At 40.5% G+C, this 13,670-nt stretch overlaps 1 protein-coding gene across 1 annotated transcript; it reads left to right on the top strand.

Annotated features, from left to right (window-relative positions):
- Positions 1-14: 14 nt before the first annotated feature.
- Positions 15-13,317, top strand: LOC111336787 (endoplasmic reticulum aminopeptidase 1). The gene is made up of 18 exons (XM_022942944.2): positions 15-829; positions 1,659-1,932; positions 2,536-2,656; positions 2,872-3,140; positions 3,502-3,636; positions 4,550-4,615; positions 4,736-4,801; positions 5,218-5,405; positions 6,065-6,147; positions 6,499-6,626; positions 7,498-7,553; positions 8,292-8,439; positions 8,909-8,982; positions 9,309-9,410; positions 10,065-10,238; positions 10,959-11,099; positions 12,001-12,082; positions 12,386-13,317. Exons 1-18 carry the CDS (start codon positions 168-170, stop codon positions 12,557-12,559), a joined length of 2,943 nt encoding a protein of 980 aa, XP_022798679.1. The 5' UTR covers positions 15-167; the 3' UTR covers positions 12,560-13,317.
- The last annotated feature ends 353 nt before the right edge of the window (positions 13,318-13,670 follow it).

Here is a 13,670-nt window from a genome sequence, read left to right as displayed (position 1 = left end):
ATTTACATCACTATGACTGCTTGGGGATCGTTGTAAATATCTCAAATTAGACACCTGAAAAAATCGCATGATCTTATTGGTATACAAAACCAAAGACAGATCTCGCAAAACCGCGAACAAGCGTGGAAAGGACATAAACGAAAAGCAAAAGTTGTGATTTTTTTTTGATGATGCGCGAACGAGGGGGATATAGAGTAGCTCCAGAAGAAGATGGCAGCGAATCTTTATCTCCAAACTCGCAATCACGCGTAAAGTATCAGGAAAACCGGTTCTGTAATGGGAAACTGTGCGCGATCTTTTTAACTTTATCCATTGCTCTCGGTGCAGTTGTATTGTTTATTTTCTCCGCATTCGTCCATGCATCCGACAGCGAAATTGAATTTTACCGTCGAGCCGTGAACTTTGTCACAGGAGATCGATTAGCCCGTTCAACAGAGACTGAGAAAGATTTCCCGCACAAACACATCCTGTTACCGAAGGATATAACACCGGAAAGATATCAAGTCTACCTTCATCCAAATTTATCAAGCTTCGATTTTCACGGAGGGGTAAAAATCGATGTGGTTTGCGAGAAACCGACGAGAAATATTCTCCTTCATGTCAAGCGCCTGAAGATAACAAGCTATGGTGTTCAGGACTCGGGTCACAACCACCTTCCTGTTTTACGAGTGGCAGAAAGCAAGAAGTTTGAACAATATCTGGTTGAGATGAAAGATGAGCTCAAGGCAGGCGAAAAATACACCGTGAACCTTCAATTTAATGGGCATTTGTCGAACACAATGACAGGATTTTACAAGAGTTCGTACAAGACCAAGAGCGGAGAAGTCAGGTAGAATTTCTATTCTTGACCGGCCTTTTTAACTCCTAGAAGTGATTAATGCGTAACTTCTCCCTATAATATCCATACATTATATGGCAAACAGGTAATGAGAATACTCAAACTTATCAGGTAGAAGTTGTTATCTTGATCTAACACCAAATTCTCTTAGTAATCTACAAGGAAATATGTAAAAGTTAAAGGGGAGAATTAGCAATCAGATATTAGGAGTTGCAGGGTTAATTCATTGTAATTGTGAATTACACGAAGGTCAATTGATCGTCCTGACGTAACCCTCGATCGGGGCAAAATATCTGTTGAAGCTTTGGCGGGGGGGCTCATGCCTGAACGTCAGATTTTGAGATTCCCGGTGTCAATTTTCCCTAAGCAATTTCACACTGATACGTAACTAACATGTATCTTCGTTAAAACACAACAGTTTCGCTAGAACTAATTTGCGTAATTATCTCATGTACTTAATGCATTTCACGGTAATCAAATGACGCAGATTTTTATTTAATTATCAGTATCAAGTTATACCAGAAGCATACAAACTAGCAGGTTATATACTTGTGGTAAATCATTTAGATGGTAAAAGTAAAAATGGTCGGTGATAAATAGTAGAGAAGGGTACTTCATGGACGTATTTTTGTCATACAAGACTATCGCCCATTTAGCGACGGAGGTTTCATCACTTGCGACGAAGTCGCGTTTGTCTTTTTTCTTTGTATGGCGCGGAATGGGAACAGTTTAAGAACTGCGATGTAGTGGATAAATCTTTTTTTGTTGCAGATTGCAGCAACCACCTTACCTATTACATTTGTTTATTCTTTTGTTAAAGGCACATGGCAACAACTCAATTTGAAGCCACGGACGCTCGAGCCGCCTTCCCTTGTTTTGACGAGCCTGAGTTCAAATCACAGTTCATCGTCACCCTGGTGCACGAGAAGGGATACTCAGCCCTTTCAAACATGCCTGTGGAAAAGGTCATCACGCGGGACGACGGCTTCATGGAGAGCCACTTTAAGGAGAGTGTTAAGATGAGCACTTATTTACTGGCCTTCATCGTCTGTGATTTTGCTTACAAGGAAACGCGCACTAAAGCTGGGAAGAAGGTTGGTGTTACTGAAGCCCAAGATGTTTGCATTTCGCAGTTGTCCTTAGCTTACTATTCCCAGCCGTCAACGCTGTCACAAATCCACACAGGGTTTATTACTTTTGGAGGTTCCTAAATAGAGGACCTATCAGAGAGAGGGGGACCAAGAGTAAGGGGAAGAGGGTCTTGTAAGACAGAAAGGGTCGTATCAGAGTCTCAGAGAGGGAGTCTTATTCGATAGAAAGGGGCTTGTTTAAGGGAGGGTCTTAATCGACAGATGACCTTATGCTGGATTTCTGACCAGCTTAAATTGAAAAAGAAGATCCCCTCTGAAGCTTGTTCTTGCGAGCAAAATGGACCACAAAACTTGTATCTTTACGTACTCCTTTCCATAAAATAAGGTGGTATTTTATATAAAAACTTTACCCGGCCTCAGAAGCTTTTGTCTTCCTTTTCCTTCCTCTCTTCACCTTAAAAATCGTACGTCGCGGACGCTTCGTGGCCCGTAAAAAAGGAAAACCACTGAGTAGAGGGTAAAATAACTTTGGCTTCCTATTCCATGTTTCTCCGTTCTATGTAACTGCTTTACTGTTTATTAAACGTCTTTGATGTTTTCTTACAGATTCGAGTTTGGTCCAGAAAGGATGCCATCGAGAGCACGAGATTGGCCGTCAGTGTTGCAGAAAATGTTCTGAATTATTATGAGGATTTCTTCAATATACCGTACCCACTGCCTAAGATGGGTAGGTGTTCAATTTATTTATATCCTTAGTGTAGGACAAAGCAAAAACTGAATTTCTCGGAAATATATTAACTTCACACTCTCGTTCCAGCGCTCCGGTGAATTCTCTGCCTGAAGAGAAATAACGTGGACCTTAAGAAGTAAATCAGTTTGATACTTTTTGCATTTTTTACCGTCAAACTTTCAAACTTTTCCATTTTTTTTTTCACTTCGCAGACCTAGTCGCTGTGCCTGATTTCGCGGCTGGAGCCATGGAAAACTGGGGAATACTTACTTTCCGCGAAACTTACCTGCTGAGTGACCCGGCTTCTGCCAGCGCCGCTGACAAACAGGATGTAGCAATAGTGGTGGCTCACGAGCTTGCGCACCAATGGTTTGGTAACCTAGTCACTATGAGGTGGTGGAATGACTTGTGGCTCAATGAAGGCTTTGCTAACTATGTGGAATACATCGGAACAGATCACTTCCGAAAGGATTGGAAAGTGGTAAGCTTGAATCTGTAGACGTGATCTCAGCGCGGAATTAACGGGCAAGTACGTCTGCGAGTAGATCTAGTAGCCTTAGTAAGTGTCGAAACGCTTCGGTTAACCTTTAATATGGAAGAACGCTCTGACAAAATAGCAACGGCACTGCTCCATGAGTATTCTGAGGTGCTGTGGTTTGAACTGAGGGTATGATGGGTAGTTTTGCGCCGCAGTTTTAATTCATTTCATGTGTATAATCGCAACATCAAACGGCAACTTCACATGCGGAGATACTTTCCAATAGTGCTGCTTGATGAGCTACACCTTAATACAGTGTTAGACTTCATTTGTTTATCGTGCCGTATCTTCATTTGTCTTACAGCTGGAACAGTTTGTTGCTCACACACTACAGACGGCACTGTCCGCTGACAGCATGGCCAACACCCACCCCATATCTGTACCGGTCAAGAATCCCTCTCAGATCACGGAGATCTTTGACAGCATCTCTTATGACAAAGTAAGATCCTCAACTAGAACGTTTAAGAATAATCCATGAACTACCTCGTGTGACAAGATCTTACGCTGTCTTTTACCTGAAGCCACAGGATGGAAACAAAGGGAAAGCTTAAGGGACGGGAGACGGAGGGGGGTGGGGTGGGGTGTGTGACAATAACTTCTTATTGGTATATAGGGACATTCTATGTTGTTTTAAGTTTAACAAGTTTTTAACTTTTCATTGAAAAGCAGGGGGGAGGGGCAGTCAAATATATCCGAGAATTCTCCTCCCCTCCCCTCCACTTTGCCTGGAAATTGGTAACATTTATCTTGATAAGAAGTGTCTCCAAAGTTATCGTGGCGATTGTTTTCTGATCGTACTCGAGCAGAAAATGGTATTCTATTGGGTAGCCATGGCTCAAAACTCCCCGTTATGATGTTAAAAAGTTGCCTAACCAAACATTTTACTTTATGATTTTCTTGTTTTGTTTTTTATTTTGTTTTTTGTTCTGTTTTTTTGTATGTTTAGTTTATTTTTTATTCATTTCATGTGTGTAATCGCAACATCAAACGGCAACCACACATGTGGAGATACTTTCTGACGGACAAACTTTTTAGGAACATTTTGGAAAACAAAGACAGTAAGCTTAAGAATTTACTCCCCCCACAAAATACCAAGTGTTATAACCTCAGGAAGTCACGCATGTTCAAACCGGTTTTCAAGACTGAGAGATTTCGTAAAATTTTCATTGTTTCAAGTGCACTTAAGGCATAAGATTTTCTGATTCCATATTTTAATAGTTTGCGCTTGTAGATCTAGTTTTAATCTCTTTAATTATGTAGGAATTTAAATATGACGTAATTCAACTTTTTGGTTGCAAAGTTATATAAATGAACTATCTATCTATCTATCTATTTTTTTTTTTTTTTGACAGGGTTCATCCATAATCCGTATGCTGAGGAGTTTTATCGGAGACAGGAAATTCCAAAGCGGACTGGAGGTCATTACTAACTTTCTTCATCGTCTATTAATTTATCCGTCTATTAATTTATCCGTCTATTAATTCAACTTCAAAAGATTTCCTTAAATTTCAATGTGTTGCTGTCACCTTTATTTTTAGCTGTACCTAAATCGTCACAAGTATGCGAACGCAGCCGCTGATGACCTATGGAGCGCATTAAGTGAGGTAAAGATACAGATGAAACATGTTGAAATACGCCAAAATAATTTGTGTCATTTTTTGTGCTGGATCCGGCCCTTGGTCAGCAGAGACGAGCCCCCTAAAAAGCATGCATGGGTCCGAAGGGATGTATGCTCTAGAGCGTAAAACAGGCTAGCCTTCTAAAACAGTTCGGTAAGAAAAAAAAACGAGCGAAACGAAGAGTTGTTAGGATAAAACAAGAAGAAACATCGATGGCTAGGGATAGAAGCGCTAATGACTATTTGTCAAGATTCACAAAGAAATTTACTTAACAATGATATTACTTTGCGTTTGGTTACAGTGCAGTATTACAGTGCCTTTGGCAGCCAGCGTCACTCACGGATACTTTTTCTGTTTCTACAAGAAGATTCAAATGTTCTGTCTTCTCTCGGTTTTCTCAGGTCTGCAAAGATCTCGATGTAAAAGCTATCATGGACACATGGATCAAACAGAAAGGGTACCCTGTGGTCTACATCGCGGAGAATAGCGCTCAAGCGAGAGATGGCTCCAAAAAGTTGTTTGCAACTCAGAAACGATTTTTAAGAGATATTAGACAAGGATCAAAACAATACGATGACGAATCTAAAGGGTAAGTCTTATTAAAGAATAAAGGCTGATAGTTTCTAAAGAAACTGTTTGGGGCTGCGTCGGTGGAGTTAACGAAATAATTTGAATATATCAACAAAGTTGAAGTGGTAAATTGGCCACCGCTACGATTTTAAAAGCTGACGTTTCGAGCGTTAGCTCTTCGTCGGAGCGAATAGGGGAATTGTGGGTTGTGTGTGCTTTTAAAGGCAGAAAAATGAGCTACGTGATTGGTGGAGCTACGTAGCTCTTTTTTCTGCCTTTAAAAGCACACACAACCCACAATTCCCCTATTCGCTCCGACGAAGGGCTAACGCTCGAAACGTCAGCTTTTATAATCGTAACGTTGGCCAATTTACCATTTCAACTTTGTTGATGTATTTAAATTATTAAGTGTTTTTAAACTTCCTTTCCTGAACCTGATAGTACAAAGGAGATAGATTAAAATGAAACTCAAAGAAGACATCTTTAACTTACGTATTGGTAACTTAAGAATCGTAACTTATGGTATTTACAATGTACGTGAAAGTCAGTTTAAGAAGTATGCTTGCAATCGCTCAACAGTTAACATGTTGAGGTTTTTTCTTTTGTTATCGTGAAAAATTGTTCATGAAATTTATAAATGTACATTTTGAATCCACGTTCATTGGATACGTTTTGCAGTTATCGATGGTACGTGCCTCTAACATATGTGACGTCACGAAACCCTCACAAGCAACACACAGTGTGGATGAAAAAGGAGAACGGTGAGTGGGGACTGGAAATTGGGTGGAAATCGTTGAGATATAATGATGTCGCTCTTTTTCGTGAAAGTCACCATGTTATTTCTGCCCGTTCAAAACCTGAAGTAGGGGAGTGCTGTAATGGGTGATGTTGTGTTCATGTTACTGATAACTGAGAAATTAAATCTATCAATAAAAAGTGAGATTGTAAACCTTAAAAGTTGATTTGAAGGTTTCAATGAAAGCGTCAATAGCTGTTTGCCATGCGAAGTGCAATAAATGTCTATTTACGTTGGGTTACATATCAAGCAAAAGTGTGCGTTGACCAGATTTTAAGTAAAGATTTAATTCTAACCTTTTTGTATTTATTCGCAGTTCACGTTCCTTCTGTCAAGAAATACAAATGGATAAAGGCAAACGTTGGACAGACAGGTTTTTATCGTGTAAACTACAGCAAAAAGAACTGGAACAACCTTGTCAAACAGCTTCAGAGCAATCACAAGGTAAACAGGTGCTCTTTAGATTGCATTTGCTTTGAGTGTCATGAAACCAACAGCAAGGAATCACAATCATTAATCAAAACAAAGGAAAGTATCTTACAGACCCAATGGTAGTCTCCTCTCGCAGCCGTTCTTTGTCTCGGAATCCCTGTGTCTCCCTCCCCACAAACGGCCGTTTGTGGGGAGGGAGACACAGGGATCCTGAGACAAAGAACGGCTGCGAGAGGAGACTAACCCAATGGGAATTCAAAGCTAAAAGAAGCTGCCATTACTAGAGATTTATGAATGTCTGAGGGACACTTCCTCCACTGATGACTTGTTCTCGGTAAATCTTCCAGCATCTCAATGTCGGCTTAAAAGCGAGACTTTCGTTCTCGAAACTTTCCCGAGCACTTACATGTAGTGAGTTGAAAACCTACGAAAGTTAAACGACTTGATATTTATATTCTGGCATTTACAACAGATACACTCCAATTTTGAGTTGCTGTGCTAGTCGTAATGAAAAGTCGTAAAAGCTAGTCGTAATGAACTCTCGTACTCTCTTTCGTCAGTTGTGGGTCGTAAAAATTCCTTTTTAAGGAAGGTATAATCCATAATACGATATATATATTTCACGCGAACATTCAACACAAAAACAACTTGGTTGAGTGAGAATGATTTATTAAATCAAGTGAAAGTTTGATCTTAAAAGGAAATACTAGACTAGATACATCGAATAACTACAACGGCTTTCGACTGAAGATCCTGAATTCGATTAAACGGAACACTCTGACCCTTTCCATTACCTTCATCAACTGCCAGACGCGTCCAAACGTTTGTATGAAATTAAGAAAATCCAGTAGTAACGATAACGAGTTTCTGTCGTTTATTTTAGGTTTTGGCCGCTGTGGATAGGAGTGGATTGATTGATGATGCTTTCAACTTGGCCAGGTATGATGAAGGAAGGAAGCGTGGTTTACCTGATAATGTGGCTTACTAAGTTAGAGCTCATTTCGTTTGAATGTATTGAGACCATGACCCAAAGTGATTGCAATAAGCAATCAGAACACAGAAAGATTTCACAAGGAGCCAGTGAGAATTCAAAGAAAAAAGAAAACGAGCAAACTGCCTGAGCTTGGAAGGTTGGCAGAGATCGGGTCAGCGTTGCTTTGAGTTTTGAATTTGATTGATTGAGAGGCTTGGCCTGCAATCACAGAGCGAAGAAAAGTAAAACCATCGTTATCTCGCCACTCGATTGAAAAATGTTCCACACACTTAGATGTAGTTTACGAAAATCAGAAAAAAAAATCTGTGAGACGCGTAGAGGAAACGCAACTCAACTTCGGGCTTTCATCTGCGACCCAAAAACCCCTGTGCTTAAAGCTCCCCTATCATGACGGGGCTAAAGGGAGGGTTTACCAATAGGGGCCCTTGTACTAGATCATTACTGGGATTTAGTAACATGCCATGTTTTTTATTATGATAAATTATTAGCTTTTAAAGATAAAGACTGAGTAACATACACGCTTACAGCTCCACCTTGCTTCGTTGTTGTAATGCTGACAGTTGTTTTGCCGAAGCTTGGAAGGGGGGGGAGGGGAGAGTTTTTATCGTTCCCCAAAAAACACAGCAACAGTCTGAGGCGAAATGAAGGCAAACGAATTTTTGATTTTTTTTTTCTGTGCGCAGGGCTGGCCAACTGGACATGTCCACTGCTTTGGGTCTAACGAATTACTTGGATAAGGAAAGAGAATATGTCCCATGGTCCTCTGCTCTCGGTCACTTGGGTTTCATTGGGTCAATGTTGACCATGCGTCCTTCATACGGATTCTACCGGGTAAGTGGAGGCTTGAAAGTCTGAGATTACCCGTGATAAAATAACTTCCTGGGATACATTGCTTCTCTCTTCCTTCACTCCTTGCTTTGATTGGTTAAGAAAACTCCTGCCCCCTTCCCAACCAATCAGATGCAAATTTATACCAATCGCGACTTTGCGATACGCGTTTCCCGCGCTCAGGACCAGTCGCGCGTGTTTACCTTGAGTTCTCACTGGCTGGCTGATATTTGCCTTTGTTTGATTGGCTGTTGAGATGAATTTGGTTTCGCTCTAAGAACACGAGATCAAACAGTGATTTTGTTCAGAATACGTTAGTTCTTCTGCTCACGGTATATCCAAAGAGACGCCAAGCGGAAAAATAAAAATGGCGAATCAGTACGGTCACTTGATCAACCACTCACGGGGAATTGATTGCAGTCCGACAGGATTTATTATAACCAACTTTAGCGATCTTCCTTCCTTTGCACAGAAATACATTGTGAAGAAAGTGAAGCCACTCGAAAAGTACGTGGGATGGGGAACTGATGGCGATATCCTCAAGATGTAAGTAAAGACACCCAGAGGATCATTATCGTCTGCTAAGAATACTTTTTGAGAAAGATTTTCCAAAACCGCAGGTGTCGTTAATGATAAGGTGAAAGAGGGTCTGATGACAAATATGCACACAGAACTCCGGAAAATTCGTCTCCTACGTCTCCGTAACGATATAACCCGAATCCTACAACAAGAATATTCAGTTTTAATTAACCTTCGTCCAAATGCCTTGTCCATGTTTCCGCGCTTTTTCATATCCAATTCGGCATTCTACAGTATGAGTATAGTACAGTGATATTTTTTACCATGAAATTTAATTGGTGAATTTTTGACAGGTATCTGCGGAGCAACGTGCTGTCAACATTGGCCAGCCACGGTGATGAGCATGCAGTGGATTACAGTTTGACAGGATTCAGAATGTGGATGAAGAATCAGAGGTTAAAAATACAAACCATCATTATTAACAAACTCAAAATACACCATCAAAATTATCTTATTTCTATTTATTAAAAATGACGCTTCAGACAATGCTGATCTTAGCACTATGCAGGAGGCGTGTCACAGGGAAACCAATTCATGGCTCAGCTCACCACGGAGTTCTCTGTAGCTCAGTGTTATCACATCAGAACACGGAATTTAAAGGTGTAAGGTTCGATTCTTCATGTCTTCATGGAAACTCGGAATCTTTTCTTCGTCCCACGCTAATGACAAGATGAACATCTGTGTTACACAACATACACATACTCCTTTCCCTTCGTTGTTCATTCCGTCCTTTGCTTGTTCGTCAAATTATTCTCTTGCTCCTTCGTTTGTCTGTTTGTCATTAACTCATCCGTTTTGTATTTCGCTCACTCGTTCGTTCTTGAGTTCACCTTTCTCAGTTTATTCGTTTAATTGTCTTCTTTATTTATTCGTCCCCATTCGTCATTTTGTTTCGTTTATTTGCTCGTCGTTCCACTTTTTCCTTTCCCCTCCCTCAGTTCTTTCAATCACGCACATACGCATAACCATCAAGGACAACATATCAAGGCCTTTCCTAGTTTACGCTTTTCATTATAACTTAACGTTATGAAAATTCCCTTTCTTTTTAGCCTTACAATCTCTCCTCATCTACGGGACATTGTATACCACACCGCCATTAAGTTCGGCGGATTAGAGGAATGGGAATTTATGTGGGAGAAATACCAGAACTCCATCGACGCCACTGAGAAATCCAGGATACTGTACGCTTTAACAGGCACCAAAGAACCTTGGCTGTTAAACAGGTAAACTTAAGAGACAATTTCAACACAGTTTGGAAAGTTATCATAGCCCGGACTGCAATGGTTTTTCTTCGTTCGCACTACAAGAAAAACAAAATTCGCGTTATCCTTCCAACCAATTAGATGCAAATATAAAATCAGCCGGGACCGGCTCACTCGCGTTTTTCCCGCGCTCCAGGCGGGTTACTAATTTTCCTGTGTTCTGATTGGCCGATGTCATGACATTGGTATTGGCTTCATGGAACTCATGCGGGAAGCGCTCTATTTCTTTAACACATTTGCATCCGGGGTAAATGACTTAAAAATGAGACAGGACAGATTGTGGGGAAATCTGAGCAGAAAATATTTTTACTGCGGGCGTGAAGAAGACTTGTCGAAATCCTTCCTGAAAGGAAGTTCGTTCACATTAATCTCCAGCAGCAGCCATTAGTTTTGCTTCGTATCCTAGGAATAGCGGAATATTTATTTTATGATATTTATTTTGATTTTTTATGGTTTAAACCTCTGAGTTACAGCCTTACACTAAATTTTCCGAGACAATTGTTTATATAGTAACAAGAAACCAGTCATGATTTGTCGCCAGGGAAGGACGGGGGGGGGGGGGGGTTTGGAGGATTTTGGTTGTGTCACTCCCTTCATAAGGTTCTGTAACATTCTTATGATCCCACTTCATTAGCAGTTCAAATTTGCCCTCTAATGAAAATCTGTTTTCAATGAAATTAGGATCCTGGAATCTTCACTTGACGAAACAAAGATTAGAACACAGGACATGTTGCACGCTATATCAGGGGTTGGATCACATGTATATGGACGCCTTCTGACTTGGGATTTCATCAGAAAGAACTTTGACAAGATCGTGAAAAAGTGAGAACCATTTGTATGCTTGCAGTATTTTAGTACCAAGGCACACGCATCTTTAAAAGGGCTTTTTTACTCGGATGTGCCTCCAACCAGCGTCAAATTACTGGGAAGGACAACTCTTTCGCAAATAACTGTTTGTTGGCGTTTACACGAGAAAGGATAGACAAGCTTTGCAAGCCATCAAATTAGCGTGTGAACAAGAACGCCGGTAGCCCCCCCCCCCCTCTTCCCGATAGTCCTTCTTCCTTGGTATAAAGGTTCACCTGGGTTAAAAAAGGAGACGCAACAGACAGGCCGCCAGGGTTCATGTTATAGTATGATTTTCAGCACTCTTTGCGGTGTGAATCACGAATTTGCAATTGTTAGTTTTGCTCTTTTCGTGTCTTAACCCTTTGACCAGCATCTAACATTTCTTTACAATAACACACCTGAATCACACATGAAGGTCACCAGAATATAGGAAATGATCGCCAACTAAAGAAGCTCTTGACTATTAAACGAATTCTTCTTGTCAGCCGCTTGGTATAGAGACAGATCGTAAGGTTAACATTCTTGGAAATGAATCTTCTTCATCGTCATCTGTTCTGGCCTTATCAGTAGGCGCATAAAGTCGTACAATAGGATGCTCAAACCTTATTCCATAATTCTACCACGTCCCTCAGTTTTTCAAGGTTGACTTTTTAAAAACAGTTTTTAACTGTGATGTGAACAGAAATTTGATTTCACTTCTACATAAACTTGTATAAACTTCAAATTAAATTTTTACACAAAGGCACAGAGGCGGGGAGAGGATCAAGAATACGAATGTGTGAGGAAAAAGTTATTAAATTAGGAACATTGAGAACAGTAAGAGAGTATTAAGGGTATTATGTCCGTCTAAAACGAAGCTTATTTATTTACCTAGGATGGGAAATGACGCAATGGAAGTCAGTTATTTGATCAACATCGCCAGTCGAGGGATGAACACGGAGTTTCAACTTCAAGAGGTACTTGCTGATAGAGTTTTGTAAACACATGACCCCCTTATCATTTGCAAGCGTAACAAGGGCTCATTAAACACGGGGAAGGGAATGTTATTGACGGGTCGTGGGAAACGTGAGAGATCTATGAATTGAAATAAAAATCATTTATTTTGAAAAAACATGAAATTTTTCGTAGGCGGTTACGGTTAAAACATCCGTATTCCCAAAGATGTACCTCGTCTTTTCCTTGAAAGTTTTGTTAGAGAAAGAACAGACGTCATATGATGATATGTATTTTTTTACACGTTCTTTCCATCTTTTACGAAGTTCAAAGATTTTATCAATCAGCACAAGGATAAAGTGGGATCCCTGCGCGCGACAAAGAAATCCTTGGAGTATATAGAGGGGTGTATCAACTGGATGAAAAATTATGGGAAGGAAGTCGAAGGCTGGCTCCAATCTCAAGTGGATTCCCTCAGTAGTAGGCTGGAAGATCTTTGAAACAAATGAATGCTTTACAACAGTACCTTCCAGTGTTATCTCGATAAACTGTAACTGTTCATGAGCTACTTTTTAGTTGAAACTTTCGAATTAACTTTCCTGCATGTTTTTAATATGTCGCAGTTAGTTTTCATTAATGTGGTGCATTCTTCCGCCCCCCCCCCCCCCTTTATTTCAAACGGAAACTTTTGTGCAAGTCTGGCAAAAGAGAATGGAAACCACTCTAGTGAAGTTGACAAATAGAAATTAACATTTGAGAAAAGAAGGAATTTCCTTTTGGAAGCGGTCTTTATTTATCGCCCAGAAGGGGGGGTGGGGTAGGGGTCAAGGATTTTGGTTGTCCCGATCAAATTTACCTGATCTCCCATGAGGTTCTGTGTTATTGTTATGACCTCCCCCCATCATTGGCAGTCAATTTTCGATGTTCCCCCCTTTTGAATTCTGTCAGAGACGACTGATCCCCCTCTGTTCATCCTGAAAACCATGTAATCCCCCCCCAAAAAAATAGACCTCTAACCCTTCTCCCCCGGCGTTAGATAATGACTGTACCATTCATTTTCATCTCCTCCACATTTCCTCATTGTGCTACTCTAGGTAAGTTAGCAGCTTGTTCATGTCAACATATGCGGCAGCGCAGGAAGAGCAAGGGGGGATATATCACCCTTAAACAATACGAAAAAATACATAGTAATGTAACAATGATGTATCATACGGTTAATAAAGTGGTATAACACCCAGACTACAGTGTTCAACTACAAGGTTCGACAATGTTCAAAAATTTCTTTTAACATGTAGTTATTTTAAAAGAATGAACAATGTAGAAACATGTGGTTTCGGCAAGGCCATGGACTATGATAGGGTGCAAAGGATAAAGCGCTTGGTAACGTTAGTTATGGAAATAACAGCGTAATATTATTTTGAAAAGTAAGTAAAGCGATAAAAAGAAGACAATTTACCAAACTAATTAACAGCTTTGCCCGTATGGGGTGTGTATGGGTCGCCAAATTGGCACGATATTCTGTTTGAAATAATAAAGGTCGGCACACACGAGGGGACTAGTCCCTGCGGCTAGTCCGTGCGACTAATCCCGGCGACAAGTCTTTGAAGGGTT

The sequence above is a fragment of the Stylophora pistillata genome, chromosome 13 (genome assembly GCF_964205215.1).
Source record: "Stylophora pistillata chromosome 13, jaStyPist1.2, whole genome shotgun sequence".
NCBI lineage: Eukaryota > Metazoa > Cnidaria > Anthozoa > Scleractinia > Pocilloporidae > Stylophora > Stylophora pistillata.
This window is presented reverse-complemented; position numbering and strand designations above follow the sequence as displayed.

Coding starts and splice junctions, on each gene's coding strand:
- LOC111336787 (XM_022942944.2), top strand. CDS start 168: ATGATGCGCGAACGAGGGGGATATAGAGTAGCTCCAGAAGAAGATGGC. Junction 1,933..2,535: donor GCACTAAAGCTGGGAAGAAG/GTTGGTGTTACT, acceptor GTTTTCTTACAG/ATTCGAGTTTGGTCCAGAAA. Junction 2,657..2,871: donor GTACCCACTGCCTAAGATGG/GTAGGTGTTCAA, acceptor TTCACTTCGCAG/ACCTAGTCGCTGTGCCTGAT.